At 49.0% G+C, this 25,500-nt stretch overlaps 2 protein-coding genes across 2 annotated transcripts; both read right to left on the bottom strand.

The window, feature by feature from the left end:
- Nucleotides 1-1,631: 1,631 nt before the first annotated feature.
- On the bottom strand, nt 1,632-4,120 carry jagn1b (jagunal homolog 1b). The gene is made up of 3 exons (XM_084453283.1): nt 4,037-4,120; nt 3,273-3,384; nt 1,632-3,032 (listed from the first exon to the last, which is right to left on the bottom strand). The coding sequence occupies exons 2-3, from the start codon at nt 3,359-3,361 to the stop codon at nt 2,570-2,572; spliced, it is 552 nt and encodes a 183-aa protein (XP_084309409.1). The 5' UTR covers nt 3,362-3,384; nt 4,037-4,120; the 3' UTR covers nt 1,632-2,569.
- A 4,050-nt stretch (nt 4,121-8,170) lies between these two features.
- Nucleotides 8,171-11,322, bottom strand: col8a1b (collagen, type VIII, alpha 1b; the record flags this gene model as incomplete). The annotated part of the gene is made up of 2 exons (XM_084454056.1): nt 8,171-10,098; nt 11,037-11,322. 2 exons carry the CDS (start codon nt 11,320-11,322, stop codon nt 8,171-8,173), a joined length of 2,214 nt encoding a protein of 737 aa, XP_084310182.1.
- Between the last annotated feature and the right edge of the window lie 14,178 nt (nt 11,323-25,500).

Below are 25,500 nucleotides of genomic sequence, written 5' to 3'. Positions count from 1 at the left end.
AAGATGTGGGTACTGGGCCGAGAACTTTACTTGGGGGGTAAAAGGACAGGACAACATTCTGTGGCACAGGCCGTGATAGCAGTCAATAGTCCAGCCGAAGTCCCTAACACATCATCATCATCATCATCATCGTCACTTCCTCTTCTTGTCCTGCGTCGAGGTGAACCAAGCGTCCAGCAGCCTTTTGCTGTAATAGATCTGCCAGCCGTGCACCTGGACGGCGATGACGATCACCAGGTACATGACCGTCACGGCGGGGAAGCCGAAGATGAAGCGGTAGGCCTTGCCGTGGCGCAGGAGCTGTTACAAAAAAGTTTAATTCTTAACAATATTGCTTGTAGGTATAACTTGTGCTTTGGGAACGTGTGTTTTGCTTCTTAAAAGCATGCAGAAAAAAAAAAAAAACGTAACTGCCACCCTGGCATATCTGTCCCCCCCTTGTGCCACCCCAGTCAAAAAGGTCTAGAATCGCCACTGGTGTGTGCGTGGGAGAGTTGAGTTTTTTTAATTCTAATTTGTCACAGAATGATAAATGAAACAAACAACACAATGAAAACGTTCACCACTAAGAGTTTATTCACGTTATTCAACATCTCATTTCAATATCCAAACCTTAGGGAACAGTCATTATGAAATGTCTTCTGAATGGAGAAATTAGGCTTCAACAGTGGGCCATTAGACTAATCTGCCGACTGTCTAACATTCTAGGGCGAGAAACAAGGTGCTGGCAGCCTATCTTATGCTGATCAGATTACGGCAGATTCAAAGATCAGAGGTAAATTCAGCTCCGACAAAACGTATAGCAAACATTAAACGGTGGTGTGTTGGAAGACTCTGCTGATTTGGTAACACCGAGAAAACGTGTTGTTCGTACTGGAAAACGTAGAAAAACGTTTTTGCAACGTTTTGTCGGAGCTGAACTCACCCCAGGACTCAGACTGGAAGAGGAAGGAAGGATTCGCAGGTCAGAGGTCACTGTTAAGTCCCAGGAGGTGAAACGCCCCGGTGTCCGAGAGAGTGAAACCTTAATCTGTCTGTTAATCTGTGACATTAGAAGATGTGGGTACTGGGCCGAGAACTTTACTTGGGGGGTAAAAGGACAGGACAACATTCTGTGGCACAGGCCGTGATAGCAGTCAATAGTCCAGCCGAAGTCCCTAACACATCATCATCATCATCATCATCGTCACTTCCTCTTCTTGTCCTGCGTCGAGGTGAACCAAGCGTCCAGCAGCCTTTTGCTGTAATAGATCTGCCAGCCGTGCACCTGGACGGCGATGACGATCACCAGGTACATGACCGTCACGGCGGGGAAGCCGAAGATGAAGCGGTAGGCCTTGCCGTGGCGCAGGAGCTGTTACAAAAAAGTTTAATTCTTAACAATATTGCTTGTAGGTATAACTTGTGCTTTGGGAACGTGTGTTTTGCTTCTTAAAAGCATGCAGAAAAAAAAAAAAAACGTAACTGCCACCCTGGCATATCTGTCCCCCCCTTGTGCCACCCCAGTCAAAAAGGTCTAGAATCGCCACTGGTGTGTGCGTGGGAGAGTTGAGTTTTTTTAATTCTAATTTGTCACAGAATGATAAATGAAACAAACAACACAATGAAAACGTTCACCACTAAGAGTTTATTCACGTTATTCAACATCTCATTTCAATATCCAAACCTTAGGGAACAGTCATTATGAAATGTCTTCTGAATGGAGAAATTAGGCTTCAACAGTGGGCCATTAGACTAATCTGCCGACTGTCTAGCAGTCTAGGGCGAGAAACAAGGTGCTGGCAGCCTATCTTATGCTGATCAGATTACGGCAGATTCAAAGATCAGAGGTAAATTCAGCTCCGACAAAACGTATAGCAAACATTAAACGGTGGTGTGTTGGAAGACTCTGCTGATTTGGTAACACCGAGAAAACGTGTTGTTCGTACTGGAAAACGTAGAAAAACGTTTTTGCAACGTTTTGTCGGAGCTGAACTCACCCCAGGACTCAGACTGGAAGAGGAAGGAAGGATTCGCAGGTCAGAGGTCACTGTTAAGTCCCAGGAGGTGAAACGCCCCGGTGTCCGAGAGAGTGAAACCTTAATCTGTCTGTTAATCTGTGACATTAGAAGATGTGGGTACTGGGCCGAGAACTTTACTTGGGGGGTAAAAGGACAGGACAACATTCTGTGGCACAGGCCGTGATAGCAGTCAATAGTCCAGCCGAAGTCCCTAACACATCATCATCATCATCATCATCATCAGGGCCGGCCCTAGCATTTCAGCAGCTCTAGGCGAGATTTGTTGACGGGGGGGGTGCTGCTGCGCGATTTGTTGACGGGGGGGGGGGGGGTGCTGCTGCGCGATTAGTTAACGGGGGAGGCGCCCGGCGCTGGGCGGAGGCGCCGCATCGCATTGCGAAGCGTAATAGAGACAGTAGGGATTACGGAATGAAATTATTTTAATAAAAATAAAAAATAATTTTTTTTTATTTTTTTTGGTGCTCCTTGGCCAGGCGCCCCTTGGCCATTTGGCGCCCTAGGCGACCGCCTATTTCGCCTATGCCTCGGGCCGGCCCTGATCATCATCGTCACTTCCTCTTCTTGTCCTGCGTCGAGGTGAACCAAGCGTCCAGCAGCCTTTTGCTGTAATAGATCTGCCAGCCGTGCACCTGGACGGCGATGACGATCACCAGGTACATGACCGTCACGGCGGGGAAGCCGAAGATGAAGCGGTAGGCCTTGCCGTGGCGCAGGAGCTGCTGGGCCACGGGGAACATCTCCATCCCGCCGTAAATGAGCGGCGCCACACAGAACAGCCCGGCGCTCACCATGGACACCACCAGGTAGCCGATGTTGTTGCGCGGCAGCGCCATGGCGCTGAGGACGGAGGGGAGGAGGCTGAGGAGGTAGGGGTACTCCCACTGGTAGGGCGCCGCCACCACGCTGTGGGAGACCAGGCCCAGCTGGCTCACGGCCACCTGGGCGGCGAGCAGCACCCAGATCGCCACGTGGACGATGTTGAGCTTGCGGACTTCGGACTTCAGCGCCACGCTTGTGGGAGAGACGGGAGAGAGCAGAGCAGGACACAGTGGCATGTTAGTTAGATGATAAATTAATTAAAATAGGCCTAGTCAGATTATATGATTATCTATGATTATATGATACGATTAATTTATACTATACTATGAATTTATTGATTTACACACAATATACAGGCAGAATATGAGTATTATATAGTACAGCTATCTTTGAATACAGATTAATTAAAGGAGGATTATAACGAGAGCCAACCTCATCTGGTAGTGAGAGGCCACCCTCTCGCGGTGCTGAAAGTCACTCCCATCAGTGCCCGCAGCTCGAGGGCCATCTCGCGACGCCATGGCAGATGCCTGTTCAAAAACCCCTGGAGGCAAAACACAGGGTTTAAACGAGGGTCCTCCTGAAAGTCCTTACAGCCTATTTGTAGATAAAGGCCTGAGCCATCTCCTATATCAACAGCCTGGGCATGATATTACGTTCTAAGCAAAGTGAGAGATGATGTGTCAATTTCCTTCAATTTTAGACTGGAACTAGCAACCTAGCCCAATGTGATTGGTACCTACAGGACCTCATGGGACAGTGACATGACGCCAGAGCAGGAGACAACTTGTTTCCCCCTAAAACTTTAACAAAATTAGTGCTAGCTAAATGAAGGCTATCTGATAAACAACTCACCAATTTGGGTCAGTTACTAACTCATCAAAAGTTAGTTAGTGAGTTATAGCTTATGCTGTACACATCAAAAGTTGCTCCACATTTGGCAACTAGAAAAAAGAACATAGCTAGCTGACATGTCCATGTCATCATGAGACGAAACATTAGTACTAGCTAGTTAGCTACATGGTGACACCTTCCACTACTAAATTAGCTAGGCTCCCTACCGTTAGCTGCAGACTGGAGCACTACAGTGAGTGGATCAGTCAGAAAGAACACAGCCATGGGCACCGGCTGATTTTGGTTTCACTATTAACGTACTGAAAATGCCACCGGTCACTGCCTACTACAGTGGTACTTACTGTCCGTTCAATATTGTCCGTCCAACATTCAGAACTCAGAGTTATTTCGCATTGGACAGTCTTGTCTCTCAACTCTCAACAAGCGGAAGCATGAGTAGCCAATAACAAAACGCATATCCGGTTCCGGTAGCGTTCTTGCAAGGAATTTCAAAATAAAGGTCACGCAAAAACAGGCTACTTTTTGTTATTTGAGAACTACCCCAAATACGACAGAAAAAAACACAAACCAAAAAATGTATATGTATAATTACAATAACGAATTATTTGAATAATCAATAAAAAAGCGAAATAATTAACATCAGGCTCAATAAGTGAAGCTGGCTAAACTCACAGGTCCGGTCAGGAAAGGTCAGATTATAGGTGTGGCAGGAAGAAGGGAAGCAAAGGAAGACATGATGGTAACCATACTGGAATTAATCATGTTGAATATTATATAGATCTATGATGTTAACTGCCACCCTTTGATCTGTCCAATTTACATGTATGTGATGAAGGTGAAACCCCATGGATGGAAGGAACAGAGGACCCACGCAGGCCCTGATTAAGACCTGGTCTGGCACACGGACAGAGGACTGGACCTCGACTTAGTCCTGTTCTGAGTAGTAGCAGAAAATGCATGCACATCCAAGTGACAGGTGCTCGACCAGACAAAACCGGTAGACAAACATACTCAGGAGCTTGCTCGATCGTCTCGTTGAGAGGGGTCAGGGAATAATTTTTACAGCTCACTTATCTGGCCGCCGGGGGAAATTGTTTTTTTTGCTTCCCTCTGGAATATGTAGGGGTGGGTCGTTGCCCACCTCCCTTGTTCTCTGTAAAGCGCATTGTGTTGCCTCTGGATATGAAATGCGCTATACATAAAGCTTTGATTTGATTTTACCAAAAATATATATAAATGAAGAAAAAAAAACGAGGTCTGCACACTGTAATTGAATCACTTTGGGAGCTATTGAAACGGTGCAGGCCTCTCTTCTTTCTTTAGTCCTGGGGGGTCTGGGTAATAATTCCTGCGGGGCCAGGACAGAAAAACGCTGTGATCGGGTCGTTTGACCGCAGGGGCCTCGGAGTGACGGGGAAACCGATCGCCCCGAGGTAGCAGAGTGCAGTGGTCGGGCAGGGGTGAAGGGCGTCAAGTTCAGGACCATACTGAGTGTAGCAAGCCCCTCTGGGAACCCTGCCCTGGTGAGCAGGGGCGCAGTGCTGGTAGCTATTTTCATTGTGTTGTGTTTGTTTAGGGCAGTTAATAGCTAGTGATATTATTCAGGTTACATTAGTAAACGAAAAAATAATCAGAGGACTACAATTACATTAGTACCCTGTTCACTATCTGTATAATTTCATAGCAGACAGTTCAAACAATACAAATACTGTTTATTATAGTTCTTTATAAACCCCAAATACCCCTTAATAGCCCTAACCCTTAATTTCCTCAACATTCCAAACTGCCTAGAGTTGAGCCAGTTGCCTTGACAACTCATGGAACGTTCAAAACATAACACTAGGGCTGCTATTATCTATAAACACAACTCTGCATACATAACAACTCTCCCTCTCTCACACACGCACGCAGATACACACACGCCCACATACACACAAAACCTGACAAAGATGACCCTGTCAAGAGGCCGACAGCATAGAATAGAAGTACTATCCTAAGCTCTAAGTAGCCTACTTCTAATAGATGTACTATTATAAGCTCATTACTACCAACATTCTACCCCTAGTGTGTAGTGCTAGTGAACTAGAACGGTTTATAACATCGGAAGAACCCTCTGAAAATGTGTGAAATCTGCAGGTACTGTATTGACACCTCAGCTTATCATTGGAGCCAGAGGACGGAAGGCTGTGAGGGATAAGAAATCCATCTTGTTTGCCATCGTACAATAGAAATGTAAACAATGTTATCATGTGTGCAGTAAATTATTTGGAAAAGCTGAGAATGTGCAACAAAGCTTGAAGCACTTAACCTGCCCCTTTGACTTTGAGATTGTCTCTCGATGTCAATAAAAAGGGCTTTATAAATATGAATTATTAATTTAGGGTTATTATGGATGTCTGTAGTTGCTTTGTAGCTTGATTTATTTGAATTGCATAATTTTATACAATACATACGTAATGCACAAGTTTTTCTTGACATCTGCAGTTGTCACATATTGTCATAGAATAAAAAATTAAGAGGCTTTTTTTGAATCTGTTCATCTTTATTTAAAAAACAACAGCAATAATACCAACAAGTTTAAATGACTCTCCCCTTTCGGCTATATCTTCTAATACCACGTTCAGGTTCAGAAAATCCTCCTCCATGTCTTTATTCTTTAAGTCAGACTCATGCACGATTTATGCACAATTACAGGCAATCAGTAGTCAAACAAATAATTTACACAAAGGAGTACTGACAAATACCTCCAAGATGCATTACTGAATATCTAACTAAATAAGTAGCCTATAAGCCAATCATTTGTGATAAATACTTTAAATGGGCATTGAACTGGCTTGTAGGCCTGCGACATTGATAAAGTAAATTCTGTTTGGTGTTTCATAACATGAAACGAGTTAAACGTTCAAATGTATGTGAAATAAATAACAAACAATAGATACCCCATCTGGAACTGTTAAAATACCTGTAAGTGGGTGTTAATTTGATTTAATCCTCCCTCCCACCCCCCTCCCCCCAAAAAAGAAAATGTCACATGGATTAAATCAAGTCATTATAATGATACGTACTGTAGATGCATTAAATGCATTCATGGTAAATGCACAATGATTCTGCCACAAGTAAGCTCTTTCAATTACTGTAATTACTGTATGTGCCGAAGAGAAAGGCATAACGCACGTTTTAATACATCTGAAAATGTCCAGGTCATCTATAATGGTATGAGTGATGATTGAAACCAAAGGAAGTAAGCTGTAGGAATATTTGAATGAAGATATAACTACTGATATGGATACATATGTAAAATACATTTTCCTTCACACTTGTAAACCAACAAGAAATGGTCATTTCATTATAAGAATATCTCTATGTACAGACATGGCAAACAATTATCTCCGCCTACACCGTGATGTGCTTGTGTCTCACCGTATGACAAATAAAGATGTTTGTTTAAAGATGTTTGTTTTTGTTGTGTTTTTGTGCGTCTCTCTCCTCTGGCACTGGGCCCGTTTCATTTCAGAGAGATGCACACCCACCCACAATGCATCATTGTTATACAACTGTATAAACATCAGCCTATCGCTGCTGTCGGGTGAAAACCTCATATCCGTGATTTCATTTTATTTATTTATTCAATGGAAGCTGGGACTGCCCGTCCCGGTCACTTGGATCATCATCCCAACAACTCCTCTTAGTTCTGTTCTCGGCTTAAAACAAAAAGTGACCGGACTTTCTCTGTCGCCGACCCCAAATTCTGGAACAATCTCCCATCCCATCTTCGGTCCTGCCCTACCATCGACATTGCTAAATTGCAGCTAAAGACCTACCTACCTCTTTTCCCTTGCTTTTGGTATAGTGTGAGGTTGCTCCATGGTTTCATGTTCACTTATGTTTAACTCTTTAATTGTTATTACCTGTTATTTTAGTATTTTAGTATTCTTAATCTACTGGTCCTGTTAGCCTTTATTTTAATTGATTGTACTATTTAATTATTATTATTATTATTACGGTTTGTAAAACACTAATTGATTGTACTATTTTATTATTATTATTACTATTATTATTATTATTGTATGCAAAGCACTTTGGCCCAACTGCTGTTGTTTTTAAATGTGCTATGTACAGTAAATAAAAGTGACTTGACTTGACCCTTTACAACCTCTGAACGCCTCCCGGCTCTGGGACCAATTCAATCCCAAATTATCCTATTTATCCTAAACAGCTGATCATTTGTGATTTTATGTTCAAAAACATAAAAATCTGAATGTTTTTTTCAACATTCTGAAAACTTGCCAAGCTGGAGATAACAAGGTTTTGACCAGACAGCAGCGCCTGTTCCACTGGACACATCTAGTTAGTAGTTCTCACCGTGATGTCACCATTTGAGTCAAAACAGTTTGAAATTGGTATAAAAAAAAGGAAAAAAAAAAGAAAGAAAGAAAGTGGTGGGTGAATTTTTTTCTTTCTATTTCTGTCGACGTTTACATCGGGTATAATAAATATCCAGAGAATGACGAGTGGACGTATTGACCGGCGTAAAGTCCGGCGGCCTGGTCGGAGGGCAGCTGCACGTGCACGGTGTCGCCTCGCCGCAACGGGAGCACGGCGCTACCGGACGCCTGGTCCAGGAAGCCCTTCTTGTACTCGTCGTACGTGTACATCACCGGCTCACTGTTCCTCATCAGAGCCACCCACACGTTCCCGCCCTTGCAGTGCACGTGGTACGCGAAGTAGTAGACGCCCGGGACGCTGCAGGTGAACAGGCCGCTCTGGGGGCTGTAGTCCTGGTTGCCGTTGTAGAGGACCTTGTCGAAGACGACCGGCGAGCCGACCGGCGGGAACGGGGTGGTGAGCTGGGCGGTGAACGCCGGCATCTCCGCGCCGTTCCGCCCGCCGACGTCGGGCTTCTTGTAGCCGCCCGGTTTGTGGCCGTTGAGGCCGGGGACCCCGCCCTCCGGGAGGATCTGTCCGAGGGCGGGAGGCTGAGCCGGGGGGCCTGGAGGCCCAGGAGGGCCTGGTTGTCCCAGTTGACCCGGCTGGCCAGGAGGCCCGTTTCCGCCGGGTTTCCCCTGCGGACCCATCTGGCCCGGCGCTCCTGGTTTCCCCTCGCCCGGGTATCCCGGCCTCCCCGGCGGGCCGAGCTCGCCTTTCATCCCCGGAGCGCCGGGGGGTCCGAAAGGCCCGCCGGGGCCCGTGAGTCCCGGGATCCCCTTGGGTCCCTGGTAGCCTTTCTCTCCCGGTTGTCCGCCCTCGCCTCTTGGGCCGGGTAACCCCGGAGCGCCCGACAGACCCGGAAAACCTTTGTGGCCGTTTTCCCCCTTCTGGCCCAGTGCCCCTGGTAACCCTCTGGTTCCCGGTTGTCCTCCCTCTCCCGGGAACCCCGACGCTCCCGGAAGCCCCGGGGGTCCTGCGTCACCTTTGGGACCCTGCGGACCCTTAGGCCCCCCGTTCCCCACCTCTCCTTTGGGTCCCGGGAACCCCAGACCCCCGGGCGGTCCTATAAGACCCGGCAAGCCCGGGGGCCCGTTGGGTCCCGGGGGTCCGACCATTCCCTTCAGACCCCCGTGACCTTTGTCACCCTTCGGACCCGAGAGTCCGGGTAAACCCACGTGCCCCTTGTCGCCCTTCAGCCCGGGATACCCCGGCTTTCCGTAGCCGGGGAGGCCGGGGACGCCCGGTAGACCCGGAGGCCCTGGGGCCCCTTTCCCTCCGTGGAACCCCGGTGGACCGGGTTGGCCGTCCGGCCCGGGTTTGCCGAAGCCCGGAAGGCCGGCCGGTCCCGTCTCTCCCCCTTCACCCGGCGGTCCCGCCGGACCCGGCTGTCCCGGTGGGCCAGGTCTCCCCGGTCCCCCCGGGGCCCCCGGTAGTCCGTTCAGACCCGGTTTCCCCACCCCTCTGAGGCCCTCTTGACCCGGGGGCCCCGGCAGGCCGGCGGGGCCCTTCAGACCCGGCAGTCCCGGTAAACCGACCCCTCTGTCTCCCTTCGGCCCCGGGGCACCGCCGATGCCCGGCAGACCCTTGTATCCCGGTTCCCCCCGGGGGCCCGGCTGCCCCGGTAGTCCCTGGCCGCCCGGCTTACCGATCCCCGGCAGGCCAGGTGGGCCCGGGAGACCCGAAGGGCCCGGCAGCCCGATCGGCCCCTCGCCGCCGGCTGGGCCCAGCTCTCCCTTGGGGCCCGGCGCTCCAGGTCCGCCCGGTTTTCCAGGCATCCCCGGCATGCCAGGTTTCCCTATGCCGGGGTAACCCTGGGGCCCCGGGGGACCGGGCTTGCCGTGGGGTCCGGGCATCCCGTGGCCGGGCATCCCGCTGGGCCCCTGGGCGCCAGGGGGACCCGGCGCTCCTGGAGGGCCCTCGGGCGGAGGTCCTTGAGCTGGAGGAGGGCCTTTGTGACCTCTGGGATATGCCTCACCTGTGGGATGACAAAATTAATGCACTGTGAATAAGTAGAGTTCCAGTATTCATTACATTATTAGTCATTTTGTAGATGCTTTTATCCAAAGCGACTTAAAATCAAACTTTATTTGTATAGTGCATTTCATACCCAGAGGCAACACAATGCACTTTACAGAGAGCAATGGGGGGGGGGGGGGGGCATATTGTAGGTCCCACCCCTACATATTCCAGAGGGAAGCAAAAAGACAGTTTCACCCGGGGGCCAGAAAAGTGAGCTGTAAAAATTCTTCCCTGACCTCTCTCAACGAGACGATGGAGCGAGCTCCTGGAAAATGTTTGTCTGTTGGCTAAGAACATTTACAGAGCAGTAGACATGGGCTAAATACTTCATAAGAGAGACATGACTAACAGTAGAGGGCACAACTTACAATAGTTGCATTTAACGTATGTAGTCAGTGTACTGCTACTGTAGTACTCACAAGTGAAGGGCATCTCCGTTCTTAACAATTGACAAAGAGCATAATCTAGTGATGAATCCAAAGTGCAAGAGTGGCAAAATATAAATACGATAGGTGCTTAAGAGGAAGGAACCGGGTAGTACTATAAATGTGTATCGTTCCTCTTAGGGGCGGCTGTGGCTCAGGATGTAGAGCGGGTCGTCCAATGACCGTAGGGTCGGCGGTTCGAATCCCGGCTCCTCCTGTCAACATGTCGAAGTGCCCTCGGGCAAAGACACTGAACCCCAAATTGCTCCCAAAGAGCAGGCTAGCGCCTTGCATGGCAGCTGCCGCCACTGTTGTGTGTATGTGTGTGTGAATGGGTGAATGAGAGGCCGTCATTGTAAAGCGCTTTGGATAAGTGCTACGTATATAAGTGCAGTCCGTCTACCATTTTGCTGACAGCAAAATTGAGCCTCGATTCAGCACCGAGCGTCATTCAACACATCAGTCTCACCTTTCCCCTCCACCGGCTGCATCTCTTTGCCCATATACGGCAGGTGCGGTAGCTCCTTCCTGTACTGGGGCATGATGGGTATCTCCTTGCCGTAGTGCGCGTGCGCCACCTCCTTCCCCATGTAGGCAGGCTGCTGAGGGAGGCCGTCGTTGCCCAGGGGCAGGTGGGGCAACTGGGGCAGAGGCTGCTGAGGCTGCTTGTGCCCGTAGTATGCCCCTCCGTGAGCAGGGCGCACGGCACACAGCTGGAGCGCCACCACCAGGAGGGGAGGACACCGGAGGGGCATGGTGTTGTCCTGTGGAGGGAGGGAGGGAGAGAGAGAGGGAGAGAGGGAGAGAGAGGGAGGGAGACCAAGAGAGGGGGAGAGGGAAGGAGAGAGAGAAAGAGAGGGGGGGGGAGAGAGAGAGGGAAGGAGAGAGGAAGGAAGAGAGAGAGGGGGATGGAGAGAGGGAGAGATAGAGGGAGAGAGAGCAGGAGGAAGAGAGAGGAGAGGGAGCGAGCAGCATGTCATTAAAGGCACAAATCATTGTGTGATTAACATACAGACGAGGAGGTGGTATTACTGTATATGGTTCTGTGCAGTTCCTCAGTAAGAGCTCTTGAAAGAAGTAGCATGAGATATAAGATTTTACATTACAGTTAGATATATCACTAATATCAAAGCTCTACAGTATCTGTTCTACCTACTCAGGTAAAGAGCACCAAAGAGAGTACCAAAGAGTTTGATTGACAACCTGGGAGAACCACCTACATTGGACATTATTAGTATTAGTATTGTGGAGCTAACTGGAAAAAGTTACCTCTGCATGTTAAAAGCATAGGTAACCAGCATCTTTAAAAAACAAAAAATATAAAAGTTTAACACCTGGCTTAAGAAAACGTTTTAATTATAGAATGCCTGCCAGTAATCGCCCTAATGTTGTTGTGGATGTTGTTTTTACTCAAGTGTTATTGGGTTATTGTTGAAGGATGTTTACAGTGCAGTCGTTTACATTTGTAGTTTTGTTGTAATTTGTTGTGGTTTGCTTATTGTTGGATGCTACTGTAGCCATTTCCTCTTCTGCCATCTGTCATCGCATGAAGGTCCACACTGGAAATAAGTCTGAGACTTTATTGTATTATCATTGGCCATGTCTTTTTAAGCTGTGGTGCCATGTGGTTTTTAATTTCTCTATTGTCGAATAAAGGAACCGGGGGGGAGGGGGGGGGGGGGGACAAAAGACATGCAAGAGCATTGTCACGCCACAATTTCCTAAACCTCTATTTAACCACATTTAGACCCACTCAGATTAAAATCTCTTTTCCAAGAGCGAGTTGGCCAAGAATGGCAGCAGTACAAGCACTTTCTCACACACATGAAAAACAATAGATCAACTCAAAAGTGCCATACAGTGCAAGTGCAGGGAAGACATATAATCCTATTCATAATCCTATTTTAATTAAACAATTACAACTATCAATAGGGTCTGTGTCTATAGATTTCCCCATGTCTAAGTTAATTTAGTGACTCGATCCTGGAGTTTATTCCATGCAGATGGTGCAAAAAAACAAAAAGGCCTTCTTTCCCAACTCAGTCCGAAGTCTAGGAACAGTCATAAGTGTAGATAAACCAAATCTAGAGGTGACAGGGCTTTTGCGGCGGCCGTCGCTTGGCTCTGGAATAGCCTGCCCCTTAATATCATATCCTCCCAGAATCTTGATATTTTTTAAATATTTTTAAACTTCTTCTCCCTGGCGTTTCACTCCGTCGAGTCTGTTTCATGCTCGTATTGTCTGTTGTTATTCCTTGTTTTTGCCGTGGGATGTTTTTACTTAGGGCCCACATCTGTACAGCATTTTGGTTGATTGCTGTCATTTTAAATGTGCTTTATAAATAAAGTTTGCCTTGCTTTGCATAGTGTCCTGAGACGGTAACCCATAATTGCCTTGTTGTCTGATAAGACAGATAAATTACAGGAGAGTCTCTCCATAATGGCCTTATAGATAAGAACATACCAATGACTAAGCCAACATATTGAAAGTCCACAATACTGGACTTTATGATGGAATTAAAAGGAGGATAGTCATAATGAAAAACAACCACTTCATGTTGCACAAGTAATACTGCAAACATGTGGCCAATAAATGTAGGCCTCACTTTGGAGCAAATCCATGGTGTGTGTGTGTGTGTGTGTTGGGTATACAGTGTGTTCTCCCAGGTCCTTAATCAAATGGTTTGGCTGATTCAAAACCACCCACACCCTTATGGTAACATGTCAATTTCTGTGCGCAATTGTTATATTTATATTGTTCAGAGGTGCCAATAATTCTAAAGGTGTCTCTAGCTGTGTATGTGCAATAAGGCCTGCCGAAAGGACAAATGTATAACTCCTCAAAAAGTTGACTTTGCATGAGACACACGTCTATGTTAATGTTTGTGAGAGACAATCAAATATTCTCATCGTACTCAATTTCATGAGTTAACCTTTTTAGTGGAACAGATAATAAATACTTCTGACAAGCTAAATTACAAGGATTTGAACATGATTTATTGTTTTGATACATCTGCCAAAATGGGAAGCCAGGCTACTCCCTCAAGGGCAGACAGTTTGGCTTTGACGACTTTAACACTAATATTTAGAGGTCGAGTCTTTAGTTACTGGGTTCGATACAGCAGAGAGGGGGAAAGAGAGGGAAATAGAGGGAGAGAGAGGGAGGGTGAGAGAGAAAATAAAGAGGGAGGGTGAGTGAGTGAGAGAGAGAGAGGTATCTGTTCCTGTTTTCTTGAACGGATGCGTCTTGCATCATTAGCTAGCGGATGTGCCCAACCCAGAGCCCAGACCGATCCATTACTCATAATAACTGTGGACATAGACCACTTCAATTATTACCAGTTGGTGGGCCACTGTAAAGTGCACAAACATTAAAATATGCTTGTTTCGATTTTAAAATTAACTCTTGATTCATGTCGGTTATTTTCTGTGTTATTATCCCAATCTCACCCAGATGGACTATGAGACAGTCGCACGAAATTTCAATAATGCCCCTTCAGTTATAATTTCGTCTTTTTAAGTCCTCATTTCTCACTCATGCAAGTGCATATTATTTCCTTTTGGATGTGACCAAAACGTGACAGGTTGTCTTGGCAGAAAGCAAACTAAAACATAACTGTGATGAAGCATGCTGTCTGAATCAAGCCAGTCTTTGTTTAGGTCGAGTACCTCGTCTCTCAGTACAGTTGCCGTTTAATGCATCGTTTATCTGCCCAGTGAGCTCACAGAAATGCCTTTGCCACCGGACAAAATGACCTCACTAGGGCCATTTCAGGGATCAAATTCCCCATGTTTTCGTTAGTGTACTTAAGACGCCATAAAGAAGCTGGTCACAGAGATTTATGTCAACGAACAACGGCCCAGGAACAGGGTTGATGGTTTCGGTCAAGTCAGCCAGACAATTTTTCAATCCAAGGTATACTTACTGTAATTTCTTAATTCTCCTTCCAGTTTTACGTGTGGGGGTATATAAGCTCACCTCATTCACAACCAATGTGTAAGCCCACCCACCAGGGCAATGCCACGGTTCCCCTGGGTACTGAAGCAAATGAAACACAGCTACAATGAGATGATAGACAAACTGCACTGTACTGTAGATGGATTGTCACTTGCTGACCAAACATCTTGATGAGATATTAGGATAACATTTAAACTCATTCTCATTCATGATAACAGTAGTAATGGATAGTTTTTGAGGAGAGAAATGCTAACTTAAATGAGCCACTGCATAATATAACAAGGACATTAAGACTAAATCACGCCACTGTTTCTCTCAGCTCAACCAGTGATGATGATGCCCCCTCCAAAAGTTGAGTTTAAAATGGCAGTGTTTGTGGAGTTTAAATGACTGACAACTTAGTTATAGGCCTAATATGTAACAGTTTATCGTGTTAAAGAAAAAAAAGAAAAAAAGAAATAAAAGAAAGACAGATATGAACTTTATTCATCTTTGAAGGGAAATTCTCTTTGTTGCAGCAAAAAGTACACATAGCACATGACAATACAATGCAATACAATGACGTATCAAAAGGCATAATGGCACAGAAATGTACGGGGGGGGGGGGGGGGTGGTAGTGCAATAAGGCACTATTATTGTAAGGGCCTTATAATGACCCTGAACCAGTGTTTCAGTTCTACGCTTTGACCCAGTGGGTCTGCCTTTGAGACCAGATGTGTATGACAGGGACACAGCCTGTCAGTGATAAGGTGACAGGGACACAGCCTGCCAGTGATACGGTGACAGGGACACAGCCTGTCAGTGATAAGGTGACAGGGACACAGCCTGCCAGTAATAAGGTGACAGAGACACAGCCCGTCAGTGATAAGGTGACAGGGACACAGCCTGTCAGTGATGCAGCAGAAACAGTTTGGAGAGAGAGGAATCCATGAGGGAGGAGACCCATTCCTCTCTCTCGTCCTCGGACGAGTCCTCCATCTTCATTTCTAGAAATCCCGATCCTCCGTACGTCTGGCTAGCTTGCCGGTACTTTCCGCCCCGTGTCTTTCTTCAGTACGTCCACGTACGTTAGTGTAGGACGCCCCTCGTGACCGACGCCCGTGTGACGGCTCCCACAGCACCGGCTCCTGGTGTCTCTGGCAGTGACCTGCCAACCTCATTCTCCTGGCTGCCATTTTCTCACTCAAATGTGATCACCCCCCCGTACAGATGCTTGTTGGTAACATGCTCATTCTGGTTGATGTTAAGTACTGCACGTAGCATTCTGGTGTACAGTAGCACCTATCTAGCGACTTCTGCAGGGTGGGCTTCAAGGTCCAGCATTCAGGAGAACTTCACAGTCGCAAAAAAATCCCCCCCGATTCTCTGAAACTAATTTCGGGTTACAACGTTGAGCAACATCAGCAATTTGTTAAGGGTTTGGAATTAGGTTTTTGACAGAGCCGCGTTCTCCGGAGAACAGCAGTCATTACGCTGATGAGTTACACATGAGAACCAAGCATATCGGGTGCACGTTCTTCCTATTTCAGGAACCCCAGTATCAAAGTAATACAATCAGCGGGAACAGCTGTGTGTGTGTTGGTTGAAAGTTGCTAATGTTCCCTCTGTTTATTCTCCAAACAGCGTTAGTGGATCAAATCAACTGTAAAACACCCCCCAGATCATAACACTGTTAAATGGGTTCAAACGTGTATGTTATTGCGGCGTACTGTAATGTAAATGTGTCCATTCCCAGATAAGATGTAGCATGTGGGGGCAGGGCAGGCGAAGGCACTTGGGAGTTTATTGCCCCTTGCTTCCTAAACGCGTGTCTCTTCTGGGGCTTTCAGCATGTTGTTGTGAACACATGAGAAGTGACCCTTCCGGATAAGCAATATCCTGCAAAGTTGTGTTTGTTGACAAAATAAAGATATGCATGTGTGTGTGTGTGAGAGAGAGAGAGAGAGAGCGTGTGTGTGTGTGCGCGTGTGTGAGAGAGAGAGAGAGAGATAGAGAGAGGGAGGGAGAGGATAGATTGTAATTCCTTCATTTCACCACTGGATGGCGCTGGATGTCCACTAGTCAGTCAGACGACCCTCATAGGCGTGCATGTACCAGACTGAGGTGATAGACGTGAAGATGATGGAGACAGCCATGGACTGGACATTATCATAGTTATATTATTACTATATCATGCTGAAAACATGCTATATGTTGCATAGTAAAGGCTGATTTAAAGTCCGCTCTCCGACATGTCGGCTGATTGTAAGAATGTCTCACATTTGGGGTGTAAACTTTTCACAGTCAAGCGCTGACCAGAGGCCTGTTTTTGGACAACAATCAAAAGTTGACGTTGCGGTTTCAACACATAACTCGGCATGTCTGACGGCAAATAGTGAACCGACCTTAACATCCAACGTTGGACCTGGATCAGAACCGAGGTCCTGAGGGAGCCCAGACGGGGTCAGAGGTTAAACGCCAGTATCAAGTGCACTTCCTCCACACCTACGTACTACGCCGGCACGCCAACGACTCTGTTGACTTTACAGCGTCGGCTCGTGTCCTACAGCCACTTCCAGTACTACAGGAGCGAGAGAAGTCTGCGGTACAGCAAGCCAAGTCACATACCCAGTTCCGACGGCCCGCCAAACCCAAAAGCCCTCCATCTCCAGGATGTGAGCATTCCTCCTCCTCCTCCTCCTCCTCCATCACATCGCCTGGGCCTCGCTTGTCGCTGAGCGCAGGGGAGTCACGTTTCCCCATCAAGGAGAGCGCTACGTGTTGCTAAACGGTAGGATAACAGAGAGGGGTCTCACAGGGCCCTCCGTGGCCCAGCGCTTTACCACAGAGGACGTTGGTGGGGTTCTGTTAATCCTTTAAACATGTCCGCCCTCTGAGGAGATTAGCAGCGTGGAGCCGAGTGATACCGCTGAATGAGCCAGAGTTATGAGTTCAGACGCTTAATAACACTGGGCGGATTAAAAAATGTAGTTTTTTTTTTTTTTTTTTTTTTTTTAACAAGTCCTGGCTCAACATGCTATTTGAAATCCTTTCAATTGGTTTGGCCACATGAGTCATGCCTAGAGTGTCCGCTGGGTTTGTATTTTTTGGGGACAGCAGTTCTATTGGTGGCAAACAAGCACAAACAAGCAAAATCAAAAAAAGTATTTTAGTTAGTACAGTACTTAGACCTGTGTCTGTTTTTTTGAAGCGACGTACTACAAAGGGTCATTTACAGTATTAGCCTTGATGAACCAGTTGCCTGAACCCTCAAGCATCAGTTCTAAAAACACTGCCATTGCACAGTGAAATTGTTATTGTACTGTAATTACATCGACGATCTGAGTGTTATAAAGTAAAATATTTCTTTAACATTAGCCTCTTCACTACCTTTTTCTGTCTGTGTCTTTCTCAACTTTACTCTCCCAACACACAGGTTTCTGAAATGGGGCCCGTGGCCTACTACTAGGGCCCGTGGTCTACTACTAGGGCCCGTGGCCTACTACTAGGGCCCGTGGTCTATTACTAGGGCCCGTGGTCTACTACTAGGGCCCGTGGTCTACTACTAGGGCCCATGGTCTACTACTGGGGCCCATGGCCTACTACTGGGGCCCGTGGCCTACTACTGGGGCCCGTGGTCTACTACTAGGGCCCGTGGCCTACTACTGGGGCCCGTGGTCTACTACTAGGGCCCATGGTCTACTACTAGGGCCCATGGTCTACTACTGGGGCCCATGGCCTACTACTGGGGCCCGTGGCCTACTACTAGGGCCCGTGGCCTACTACTGGGGCCCGTGGTCTACTACTAGGGCCCATGGTCTACTACTGGGGCCCATGGCCTACTACTGGGGCCCGTGGTCTACTACTAGGGCCCATGGTCTACTACTAGGGCCCATGGTCTACTACTGGGGCCCATGGCCTACTACTGGGGCCCGTGGCCTACTACTGGGGCCCATGGCCTACTACTAGGGCCCATGGCCTACTACGAAGCCTACATAAATGTTGAGTCCAGCTACTGCACATGCATGTAAAACACTTTACACATATACATTTCTGTAATAATCAACCTCCCCAACATTGTGAAGTGCTTGTGAATAATCTCTCACCCTTACAGTCACCTCTGCTCAAACCGAGTAGCTGCCCTATCTGTCTGGCCTGGTTTGGCCCGGCCCGGTTTAGCTCAGATCACTTCCCCCCGTGTTGGGTTGCGTCGGGGGCTCGCCCAAGTCATGCGCTGGACTCTTGGCGACGGGTCTAATCGGCTGGCTGCAGCCCAGGACCCTGAGAGAAGCTTGAGAAATGGGGGGGGGGGGGACGGGACGGCTGACGCCCCACAACTTTTTCTCAGACGTCTGGCGTTTTAACACCGAGTCGCCATCTCAGCCGGTACAGACGGGCAACTCCTGCTGTCCTACACGGGTAGGGGGAAATATAAAAAGTGAAATAAATTCAGATTTCTCCTTTTTTGGGTTGCGAGTTTCGATTGCGAGTCTTCCCCCGCTGCTCGTCGGAGGCGTTTTCACTCGGCTGGTAGACATGAATTATGAGGCGATGGTTGCGGACTGGGAGACAGCGTTCCTGGTTTTTTGTCTGCAAACTGTGACTTTTGCACACCCCTCTAAAGGTACATCTAACGGCCAATCACTCAGGTACATTTCCTCGTGCCAGCCTGATAGCTCCTCACAGTCATCAATTCACTTGAGCAAACCCTTAAGATGCCAGGTTGAAGGAGAGAGCAGCCAGGTTGAAGGAGAGAGCAGCCAGGTTGAAGGAGAGCAGCCAGGTTGAAGGAGAGAGCAGCCAGGTTGAAGGAGAGAGCAGCCAGGTTGAAGGAGAGAGCAGACGGTCTGAGTTCATGGGGCCGGTTGGGGGACGTGTCTCGCACGGCTCGCCATGTTCTCACCAAGGGGCGCGTCTCTATACTGTACGGTTAGTCATTATCTGTAATTCACTCTATCATTTATGGTCAAAAATGGAAAGGAATCCAACCTCCAACTGACATTATTTGTTTAAGGGCGAGGTCTCTGACCAGTGACTTTTTGCATCGTTACTTTCAACTACCAGTCACAATGTCAGAGAGGGTATTATTCATGACCACACAGAAATTTAAATAATTAAATTAGAGATTAGGACTGGCTTAGTCTGACTCAAAGGATGTCGGTTTTGGGGATGAGCCTTGTCATTCGTTTATTACTGCCCAATCAGTGGCACCGATTCATGTGGTCGACCATCCAGACTATGTGAAACAACAATCTAGCAACCGCTCTGCCGAAGACCAGCCAGACCTTCCTCCAGCACTGGCACAGCGTAAACGAAGTGTGGAGACGGGTCTGGCTCCGACTGGCTCGTCTTTCGGCCGAGGCCTGGTTGTGAGATGCTGCTCATCCACAAAGCATTGTGACGTCATAATGAGTCCTAGCGGACGATGTAACAAAAGGTCTGCACTCCGCAGGGGTGCGCCGTTTCTCAGAACCCAGACGGTCGGTACTCGGGCTACGCGTCTGGGGTTTTGGAAAGGGCTGTGTGCAGCCGCCGGAATAAATCAAGGGGCTTTTAGGGTTAGGGCTTGGGTCCAGGAAAAGTAAATAGATCCTAAGTATGGAAAGAGAGAGGGAGTCTTAAGAGGGTATGTCATGCTCATGTTCCAGGGCACCTGCACCTGAGCTGCTTTTGCCATTGCCATGAGAATAAAGACCTTTCCGGGGGAAGCAGGCTCAATCCCATAACAATAACCGTTTAAAAAGACCCGTGGCTTTTCCCTAACCACCTCCAAGGATGTGTCAATCCGACTACCTGTTGAGAAGAAACAGAGAGGAGCACATCCTGTTTCCTGTCCAACCTAATATCATTACTCAGAAACAGAAGCGCTGGCTCGACGCTAGTGCTGCCCCTGAGTATACGAAGCGCTGATAGGATCCATGTTTGAGACAGACATGGGTCAGGCCCAGGTGTTGCTCATCAGTAAAACAGTCCTCGGGTCATTCTGGGCCCTGTACCCAGACATCCACCGATCAGAGTTGTGGATTCAAGATGGCTTTTTAAACGGATCAAAAGGAGACGCCAGATTCTTCGGTCGTGCGCTTTGGCAGGAGGAGGCCACAGGGAAATCAGTTGGACCATGCTAGTACTGACACACTGTTCAACTCTCGAAAATAGATCTGGGTCCAAGAACTCAGCTGGAAAAGAAACCATCTCTCTCCACTCTTCTTCTCTACCTCTTCATTTAGAAAATTCACAAGGCTCCAGTGGAAGCGCTCATTGTTCTCTGGGGCTTAAAATAACAAAGTCAGTCAGACCTCTGCTTCCTGTATTACAATTCTCTCCTTTATGGAGAGAAAACGCAAAAGCTGTCCCGGTTTTACAGCCTAACGTTATTCCTACCAAAGGGGATTGAACCAGGGTCTCCTACTGTACGCGCCATAGCCTAATGAGCTAAAGCCTCCACATCGGCATCTTCCCCAAGGCCAGACCTCGGCTCTCGGGCGGCGTCATTGGCCAAACAAACCAACCCCGCCGCATTACAACACAACAAAGACCATTCGGCATGCGGCCACAGGATGTCTACGTTCCCATCCACCTTTTTGCCAACACTTTCAACCACAGAGGGGTCTGCTCGGTGATGGGCCACAAGTCTTTTATCGGCCTTCCTCAGCTTTGAAAATAATCAAATATCCATTTCTCCTCCGCGTTCTCCCTGACTGCTTCCAGATGCCTCGGAGCTCTAATGCTCAATAAACAAATGGTGGGCGTGAGCCTTCAGTAACGGCGGCCATGTCATTGCGTACAGATACAGTGTGTGCCTCTTTAATTGAGTGTGGTCAGGCCTGGTCTCTGCATCGCCTCCAGATTGATACGGTCCACATCTCTTTTACGACGTGGGCGTGCGACGAACAAGGGAAGTGGTCCGCGTGACCCGGATCACATGACCCGCCGTCGCAATCCAAAACCCAATACTGTTTGTTGTTTTTGGTTTCCGAACAAACTGCATGCTTCTGAAAGATAGACGCAAAGTACACATGCAGTCTGTCTGTCTGTCTGTCTCTCACACACACGCACACGCACGCGCGCACACACACACACACACACACGCACACACACACACACACTAATATCAGCCCGAGTACACACACACACACACACACACACACACACACCAATGTTAATCATAGTGGCTTTACACACACAGAGACACGACACACTCGCACAGCACTGTCAGGATCAGCTGAAGGAGCTGGAACAGGAGCCTAGCACACATCTGGCAGCTATAAAACACATTTACCTCTTCTCCCCTCTGTGTCACATCTTCCCCAGCGTGTCACGTCACCTGCTAGGCTCCGAGAACACCTCTAACCCTCCCCTCTAACCCTCCCCTCTAACCCTCCCCTCTAACCCTCTCCTCTAACCCTCTCCTCTAACCCTCCCCTCTAACCCTCTCCTCTAACCCTCCCCTCTAACCCTCTCCTCTAACCCTCCCCTCTAACCCTCCCCTCTAACCCTCCCCTCTAACCCTCCCCTCTAACCCTCTCCTCTAACCCTCTCCTCTAACTCTCCCCTCTAACCCTCCCCTCTAACCCTCCCCTCTAACCCTCTCCTCTAACCCTCCCCTCTAACCCTCCCCTCTAACCCTCCCCTCTAACCCTCCTCTCTAACCCTCCCCTCTAACCCTCCCCTCTAACCCTCTCCTCTAACCCTCCCCTCTAACCCTCCCCTCTAACCCTCCCCTCTAACCCTCCTCTCTAACCCTCCTCTCTAACCCTCCTCTCTAACCCTCCTCTCTAACCCTCCCCTCTAACCCTCCCCTCTAACCCTCTCCTCTAACCCTCCCCTCTAACCCTCCTCTCTAACCCTCCTCTCTAACCCTCCCCTCTAACCCTCCCCTCTAACTCCCTCTCTAACCCTCCCCTCTAACCCTCCCCTCTAACCCTCTCCTCTAACCCTCTCCTCTAACCCTCCCCTCTAACCCTCTCCTCTAACCCTCCTCTCTAACCCTCTCCTCTAACCCTCCCCTCTAACCCTCCTCTCTAACCCTCTCCTCTAACCCTCCCCTCTAACCCTCCTCTCTAACCCTCCTCTCTAACCCTCTCCTCTAACCCTCCCCTCTAACCCTCCTCTCTAACCCTCCTCTCTAACCCTCCCCTCTAACCCTCCCCTCTAACCCTCCTCTAACCCTCTCCTCTAACCCTCCTCTCTAACCCTCCCCTCTACCCCTCCCCTCTACCCCTCCCCTCTAACCCTCCCCTCTAACCCTCTCCTCTACCCCTCCTCTCTAACCCTCTCCTCTAACCCTCCCCTCTAACCCTCCCCTCTAACCCTCTCCTCTAACCCTCTCCTCTAACCCTCCTCTCTACCCCTCCCCTCTACCCCTCCCCTCTACCCCTCCCCTCTAACCCTCCCCTCTAACCCTCTCCTCTAACCCTCCCCTCTACCCCTCCCCTCTAACCCTCCCCTCTAACCCTCACCTCTAACCCTCACCTCTAACCCTCTCCTCTAACCCTCCTCTCTAACCCTCCCCTCTACCCCTCCCCTCTAACCCTCCCCTCTAACCCTCACCTCTAACCCTCTCCTCTAACCCTCTCCTCTAACCCTCCTCTCTAACCCTCCCCTCTACCCCTCCCCCCTCCCCTCTAACCCTCCCCTCTAACCCTCACCTCTAACCCTCTCCTCTAACCCTCCCCTCTAACCCTCTCCTCTAACCCTCCCCTCTAACCCTCACCTCTAACCCTCTCCTCTAACCCTCCTCTCTAACCCTCCCCTCTACCCCTCCCCCCCTCCCCTCTAACCCTCCCCTCTAACCCTCTCCTCTAACCCTCTCCTCTAACCCTCCCCTCTAACCCTCTCCTCTAACCCTCCTCTCTAACCCTCCCCTCTAACCCTCTCCTCTAACCCTCTCCTCTAACCCTCTCCTCTAACCCTCCCCTCTAACCCTCTCCTCTAACCCTCCCCTCTAACCCTCTCCTCTAACCCTCTCCTCTAACCCTCCCCTCTAACCCTCTCCTCTAACCCTCCCCTCTAACCCTCCTCTCTAACCCTCTCCTCTAACCCTCCCCTCTAACCCTCCCTTCTAACCCTCCTCTCTAACCCTCTCCTCTAACCCTCCCCTCTAACCCTCCCCTCTAACCCTCCCCTCTAACTCTCCCCTCTAACCCTCCTCCTCTAACCCTCTACTCTAACCCTCCTCTCTAACCCTCCTCTCTAACCCTCCCCTCTAACCCTTCTCTCTAACTCCCTATCTAACCCTCCCCTCTAACCCTCTCCTCTAACCCTCCCCTCTACCCCTCCCCTCTAACCCTCCCCTCTAACCCTCCCCTCTAACCCTCCTCTCTAACCCTCTCCTCTAACCCTCTCCTCTAACCCTCCCCTCTAACCCTCCTCTCTAACCCTCTCCTCTAACCCTCTCCTCTAACCCTCCCCTCTAACCCTCCCTTCTAACCCTCCTCTCTAACCCTCTCCTCTAACCCTCCCCTCTAACCCTCCCCTCTAACCCTCCCCTCTAACCCTCCCCTCTAACTCTCCCCTCTAACCCTCCTCCTCTAACCCTCTACTCTAACCCTCCTCTCTAACCCTCCTCTCTAACCCTCCCCTCTAACCCTTCTCTCTAACTCCCTATCTAACCCTCCCCTCTAACCCTCTCCTCTAACCCTCCCCTCTACCCCTCCCCTCTAACCCTCTCCTCTAACCCTCCCCTCTAACCCTCCCCTCTAACCCTCCCCTCTAACCCTCCCCTCTAACCCTCCCCTCTAACCCTCTCCTCTAACCCTCCTCTCTAACCCTCCTCTCTAACCCTCCTCTCTTACCCTCTCCTCTAACTCCCTCTCTAACCCTCTCCTCTAACCCTCTCCTCTAACTCTCCCCTCTAACCCTCCTCTCTAACCCTCTCCTCTAACCCTCTCCTCTAACCCTCTCCTCTAACCCTCCCCTCTAACCCTCCCCTCTAACCCTCTCCTCTAACCTTCCCCTCTACCCCTCCCCTCTAACCCTCCTCTCTAACCCTCCCCTCTAACCCTCCCCTCTAACCCTCTCCTCTAACCCTCCCCTCTAACCCTCTCCTCTAACCCTCCTCTAACCCTCTCCTCTAACCCTCCTCTCTAACCCTCCCCTCTAACCCTCCCCTCTAACCCTCCTCTCTAACCCTCCCCTCTAACCCTCTCCTCTAACCCTATCCTCTACCTCCTTCAGGTGAAACGGGCCGGCCAAGTGCAGAGAGGCTCAGTCTCTGATTGCAGAGTTAACACAGATGGAGAAGTTGGAGAAGATGGAGGCTGACAAAGACGGATGGAAAAACGAGGTGGGATTTTGAAGATGGAGGATTAATTGGCTGCCCTCTCTTCTCTCCCAACAGCTGTCGGTTTGAGTTCAGGAGAGCTCGAGGCCACCTGATACCGAGGTCTGTCTTTCTCTCTCTCTCTCTCCCCCTCTCTTCCTATCTTTCCTCTCCGTCTAAATAAAAACGTCTACCCCTTCTATAAATCTGACAACATTGTATTGGTACAGCTGCGTCCTTTGTCATATTAGTTTAGCTTCTCCACCACAAAGATTTCCAAACGCACTCCTTGGTCTTTTCAGAATTCAACCACTCTCCCCTCTCCATGCTCCCGGCAGTGTTGACGTCCATAAGGCCTTGTCCAAATGATTTATCCCCCCGCAAACACCCCTTCCTCTGCGCTTAAATACCTGCCCGGAGAGGTCAGTGCCTCTGCCAACCCTCCCCTTGTTACGACGCCCCGAGATTCTAATCAGTGTGTCTCCTGCTTCCAGCATTCCTTCACACATAGACGCTCTCTTTGCAGTACAGGGCAGGGGCGAGGGGTCACCCCTGCCGAATCCCGCGGCTTTTCAGGGGGAGAAGTGGAAATCGGAATTACATAAGCAGGTCAAAAGGCAGTATTGACAGAGGCCCGGATTTAAACAGAGTCAACAAGGTTAACAGCCTGCCTATTACAGAGGGAGTAGGCAACCAGAGAGAGAGAGAGAGAGATAGAGAGAGAGAGAGAGAGAG

The sequence above is a fragment of the Borostomias antarcticus genome, assembly GCF_949987555.1.
Source record: "Borostomias antarcticus genome assembly, chromosome: 19".
In the NCBI taxonomy this organism is placed as follows: Eukaryota; Metazoa; Chordata; class Actinopteri; order Stomiiformes; family Stomiidae; genus Borostomias; species Borostomias antarcticus.
This window is presented reverse-complemented; position numbering and strand designations above follow the sequence as displayed.

What these genes read in the sequence shown, in the direction of transcription:
- jagn1b (XM_084453283.1), bottom strand. Translation starts at nt 3,361, where the DNA reads ATGGCGTCGCGAGATGGCCCTCGAGCTGCGGGCACTGATGGGAGTGAC. An exon ending in GCCTCTCACTACCAGATGAG is followed by an intron (nt 3,033 to 3,272) that starts GTTGGCTCTCGT and finishes CTCTCCCACAAG; the next exon opens with CGTGGCGCTGAAGTCCGAAG.